The 5,700-nt window shown below is 40.8% G+C and overlaps 1 protein-coding gene across 1 annotated transcript in view; it reads right to left on the bottom strand.

The window, feature by feature from the left end:
• Positions 1–3,009: 3,009 nt before the first annotated feature.
• ADGRF2 (adhesion G protein-coupled receptor F2) overlaps positions 3,010–5,700 on the bottom strand; it is an 11,959-nt gene continuing 9,268 nt past the window's right edge. The window contains exons 4-5 of the mRNA XM_012664642.1: positions 5,450–5,683; positions 3,010–4,503 (exon numbers count right to left, since the gene is read on the bottom strand). Coding sequence (XP_012520096.1) covers positions 3,010–4,503; positions 5,450–5,683 — 1,728 coding nt within the window. The remainder of the gene's footprint in view (positions 4,504–5,449; positions 5,684–5,700) is intronic.

Consider the following 5,700-nt stretch of genomic DNA (forward strand, 5'->3'; position numbering starts at 1 on the left):
TCCCTGTGTAGCTTTTATCAGATTGTTCTTCTGTGTGACACTCAGCCTGCAAGGTAATCATTGGATTCTGTCATTGTGTATGCTAAGAAAATGTCATTGTTGACATGGTCCAATAGGTTACAAAATGTCATTGTTATAAAGATGCTTGGGACAAATACATCCCAACCTGGTTTTAGTCCTACGAATAAATTTTAAATGAGAATCTCCATGAACTTGGCCCAAGAATTAAATTTTTCAGAGATCTGGGAACCACAATTTTAGCATGTTTCTTCCACAAATATGCTAATAGCTAATCTTCTTTGGCTAAAGGACTAAGAGAAATTTCTCCCCTCGTAAGGTGTTAAATGCCTTAGGGCTGGACTATCTATATTTGTAACTGCAACATTTAGCATAATGCTTGGCACAAAATAATATATGTGGTGTCTGTATTTGAGTATATGTGTGTGTGTTTAATTTCTTTATTATGCAACTTGCACCTGTATACCCAGGGAAACACTCCACTAGAACCACTTTTTATTGGTCCATGCTACCTTGGAGAAAGTTATGCAAAATATCATTTAGAAGATTTGTGTAAAAGCGGAGTCATAAAGTTTAGTACCTAAATATACCTAAAAAGAATTCACCAGTAGCAGCTTCTTTGCATTTCTTTTAGTAGGTAAAGCATAATTTGAGCAGGTAAATCTCAACGTGTTCTCCCAGGTTTTAATATATGTGCTTTATTTTTCTCCCACCAAAACGGCTATAAGGGGTTCTCAAAAACCTCACCCAGCCCACAATTACTCTCAGTAAATAAAAGAGAGGATACCAATCAGAAGTTATGGATTGACAAGGTGGGCAGGCAAACCAGCAACTGACCACATAATAAAACTTCCATATAGTAAAAGAGATAGTTGAGTTTTAAAACCAGTGGAGACATGGCCACATGGATAAGACCAGGAACTTTTTAAAGGAGTCTTCCTCCTACATCCTCTGCACATCTCAATATGTCTCAGAATCTCTCTTCTCTGTCTGCTACATCAGCCTCAGAAGCCCCTCATCTCTTCTCACCCTGAGACCCCGCTCCTCCAGCTTCTTCCCGCCCCAATGCTGGGTCTCCCACCTCAGCAGGTCCACGGCTCCACCTCCTCTCCCCAGGATTCCCCATTCCAGCCATATGCTAGTAAATGGCAATAACTGACTCTCTGAATTTGTAGCATTTGCCAATCCCTAGGATTAAGCTCTCCCACTGTGGCTAATTTAGATCTAGCAACGGGACATCACTGAGCACAGAGTTAAGAAAAGATGGGCAATCGCACATCACTGTACAGAATTTCCACCACACAGATACCATAGATGCAAATAACCTCAAGAGCACAGGAAAAGGGAGACAAATAATCAGGAAGTGATGAGTTTTGAGGATTGTCTCACCTTTGTTTTTAATCTAATTTATTTAATTGCAAGTCTATATATTAGTAATTTAATTTTTATTGATGACTGTGTTTATAACCAGCTCACAAAATTCCTGAAAATATAACAGTCACCTCTTGTGAGCCAGCACAGGCCCAGTACTGCACAACATTGCCTAATAATCCACCCCCTTCCTCTAGTGTGTGGCCTTCCCCAACTCCCTGCTCTCAGTTCCTGGTGCCCCATAGGTACCGGTGCTTAGATGGGCCCCACTGGCTCCTTGTCAGGAGTCAAGGCAGAAACTGAATTGAAATTACAAATGGGTTGTACAATGACAGGTCAAGTGCTCATGATATGAAAATATGAGTGCTCCTAGCCCGGTCCAAAACAAAAACCACAGGTAAGAGGGCCTCAAGGGGGAGGAGAGAAGGAAAATGCTATGGAGCAAGTCACAAGCTCACTAAGGGCTGGTGAATAACAGGCATGGGATATGCTGAACTGAAATTTAGGAAAACTGGGGTTTTCCCCCAGTCCTATCAATGACTAACTTTGTAAAAATACATAAGGCAATTGATAGTTACTAAGAGCTATACAAATGCAGGGTACAATTAACATTTCTGTAAAAATTCGAAAAAAAAAAAAGGAGATACAAAATGTGAGATACCCCTATTATTAATAACATTGTTCTCCAGGACATCAAAGTGTTTATTAGAAGATGAAATCATTTATACATCAATTTTGAAAGACAAAAATGAGAAGATACTTGACTTAAAATCTCTATTATCAATTACATAAAACATTTATTTGAAAATAGTCTTACTGGCTACTGCATACACTCAGGAAAAAGTGATATTTTTAGAGATCTTCAGAAAAAAATAAAAGCTTTCTTTTCAATTAGTTTCTACCTACATATTTAGCATTCAGTATAATAAACTTTGGCTCATTGGTACCCTGTAACCAATGGAAAAAAATTTCAACCAAGAGGAAAATTATTGAATATGGAATACTATGTAGCCATTAGAGACATATTTATACACAGTAACCCGGCAAAATAATTCTAGTGTATATTGTTAAGTGTAAAAGCAAGCTTAATAATAATATATATTGTCTTTTTAACCCCTATGTTATGTGACAATATAGGAAATTTGGCAAGGATACACACGAAACTGTGAACATTGCTTAATTCACAGAAGTGAGATAAGAGAGGAAAAGCTATTTATCTTTACTACCACTCTTTTTAGCTTGCCTTGTTAAAATAAGGGTGTTTCAAATGATAACTAAAAATTCTAAGTGGAAGGAAATATATTAAACATGCAAATTTTAATACTTCCAGTTAAATACCTAAATTCCGGGGATGATGTTATTGCTTAATTTCTAAGACATATCAACTCAGCCTATTATTAGGCTGTTTATGATCTTTAGACCATTTTAGTACTTGACACTTTCCCATTCACCATTTTATTTCCTTTTCTGAATACGTCTATGTAAAGTGAGCAATTCATACCATTTTGTATATGAGGAAAATATGGCTTGAAAAAGTTAAGTAAATATCCCAAGATCATGTGACACATTCAGCAAATGAGAGAGTCAGGATTCGAATCCAAATCTGCCTGGAACAAAAGCTTATTTCCTTACACAATATGCTATTCCAAATCTATTGTCTTTTATATAGAAATCTAATGCCACAAGTTTCTGATCATAAAACCTATCCACAGGTTCTCTCACTCTGGAGAAGTGAGACGCATCTGGACTTACCTGAAATGCATTGAGCAGGGAGAAGGTAATGTGGAAGGCCAGGGAGCTACCATCGATGACCGTGGCTATCCCAAATCCCCAGGTCAGTCCCAGCAGTGGTGTGAGGATGGCAATGTTCTTACTGATTCTCACAATGGCTCTCACTTCCTGGAACATGGAACTGCCGATGGCAGCTCGCTGGGTTTTGACGATCACCAGTGTGACCGTGATCAGGTTTACTACCACGATGGCCAGAGCTGGGACCACAAAGGCCAGGAGGGCCTTGGTCATGTCCCAGTTGAGCCAGCAGGCCTCAGGCTGTAGGTAGCCCTTGCCAGGCTCAGTGGCAGCAACTGTAACAACAGCAATGACCAAAGGGCATCCGTAGCCCACTGAAAAGAGAGCTGACACCAGGACTGACTTAGGCAATGTATGGAAAACAACCAGGATTCCGTAGAGGATAAGGAGTGCCTTGGCAAGCATCCAGAAAAACACAGTAAGGTAAAAGTAATGAACAAAAAATGTCGCTGCCACACATCCTTTGTGGTGTGTCACTGGACCACTAAGAAAGGAAGCCACGATGAACCACACGTCAGCCATCAGCAAGGTGGCCGCAACGTTTGCAATGCACACATGGCGTAAGTATGAGATCTCCGTCTTTGTCACTTGGCCCCAAACTAAAGCCTCAATGGACAAGCAAAGTATCAAACTGCAAATAGAAATGCCCAGGCCTACATATGTGATATAGGTCAGGATTGGGCTCTCCAAGATGTGGGGTGACATAAGAATGGAGAAAGAGGTGAAAAACTTGCTTGGCCTACATTTGCAAACAGCTTGCTGGGGGTTTTCTTGAATCATTTCACAGGCCTGTTGGTCCCATCTGCTCTCCATGGAGTGCCAACCAGCACACTGCGTCCTCCTCTCCTCTGACTTGCTGATCTTTTCAAAAATCAATGAGATTTTTTTAAGTTCTTTGGGCAAAATGACAGACAGGACAAGCCCATTCACAGTAACGTTTTCCAAAAGACTGGCTTCCAAAATGGCCCCAAGGGTTGGAAATGCAATACTGATGACCTGAGAAGGGGAAGGCACCTTCCGAAGTTCATCTCTACTGATCAGCACCCTCCCAGTGACTTCATTGCCGTTATCATTAACTCTCATTGAAAAAGTGAAATTTTTTCCTGTGTTGTCTCCAGATACGGTGGTGCCCATGGTATGAATGAAGACATCTGATATGTCAATGGGATGTTTACTTATGAATAGCTTTCTTGCAAACGAATTGACTGAGTGTAGCAGGACACAGCTGCTGTTTCTGTCAGGAATGAAGGTCCAGTTTGAGATGCTTTTGCTGTTAAGAATGTGGTTGGCCATGGTGCTGTAACTCTGCCAATGAAGAATCAGCATTAATACTGAAACCGCTCTCTGAAACTGCCAGTACTGTCAAAACTCACTTTTATAAAGTGTGGTCCTCCAACCAGCGGCTTAGGCATCCCCTAGGAACTTCTCAGGCCCCACCCCAGACTAGATGAACCAGAATCAGCATCCTAATAAGATCCCTAGCGACCTGCACGCACACGGAAGTTTGAGTTAGAGGGCAGAGCTATAGGGCCTTGCCCTGCCTCCTCCCATTTATGGCAATGCCTTTCTGGGAGACACCAAAGTGGGCAGCCTTCCACGTGCTCACGTCCATCATCCATTCCACTTCACACCTGGCCAAACTAGCAATTTGCTCACCCTGGTCAGAGTACCCATCATGAAATTAACATCTATTAATATCAAATCCCAACTGTGTTGCAGGACCTTGTACAGGAACATACTAACTTGGAAATTCACCCCAGGGGTTGAATCTGCTTTTTACTAACCTTTGCTTTTAAGATCAAAAACAAAAGAAATGGATCCAGTTCCATTTCCCATTTCTGCAGCAGATATGCGTGCCCGTTTTCTTTGCATTCAATTATTTTCCATTTGCAAACTGTTCCAACTCACAAATAAAAGTAAGAACAGACTTTCTCTCTGCAGGACCTAAAATGTTTCTTACATGTTTTTAGTAGCCAAAATATACATTGGAAAACCATATTCCAATGTCCACCACAGCACCAAGTAAGTACTTTCTATAAATGTTTGTTGATTAAATATGTTAACTTTCTCCATTCATTTATTCATTCTTTCGTCAATGAAGATGTATTGAACACTTGTTTTGCTTAGACATTGGAAATACTGAGGTGAAAGGGGTGGTCCCCAGCCCCCAAAAAGCTCACAGAATACTCCAGCTAGCCTGCATTCCTTTCCCGCCAGGATAACACTCCACCAAATATTCAAGGCCATTCACCTGCATCTTTGCCTCATCCACATCTGTCAATAGCGCCATCGATATGTTGTGTAGCAGCTGCACAATGACAGCGATGTTTCCTGGTATCCGGGGAGACTGCTGAATGTTTCTAATTACACAAGACAAATCTCTTGGACACTTTTCCAACAACATATCTGTTATGGTCTCAGGCTTTCCAGTATGTTCATGTATTCTTACACCTCCTCCAAATGATTCAACCGTATATGAATCCTCCTAAGATATGGCCAAAA

Source organism: Propithecus coquereli, unplaced genomic scaffold (genome assembly GCF_000956105.1).
Source record: "Propithecus coquereli isolate 6110/MARCELLA unplaced genomic scaffold, Pcoq_1.0 Scaffold90, whole genome shotgun sequence".
Classification (NCBI taxonomy): domain Eukaryota; kingdom Metazoa; phylum Chordata; class Mammalia; order Primates; family Indriidae; genus Propithecus; species Propithecus coquereli.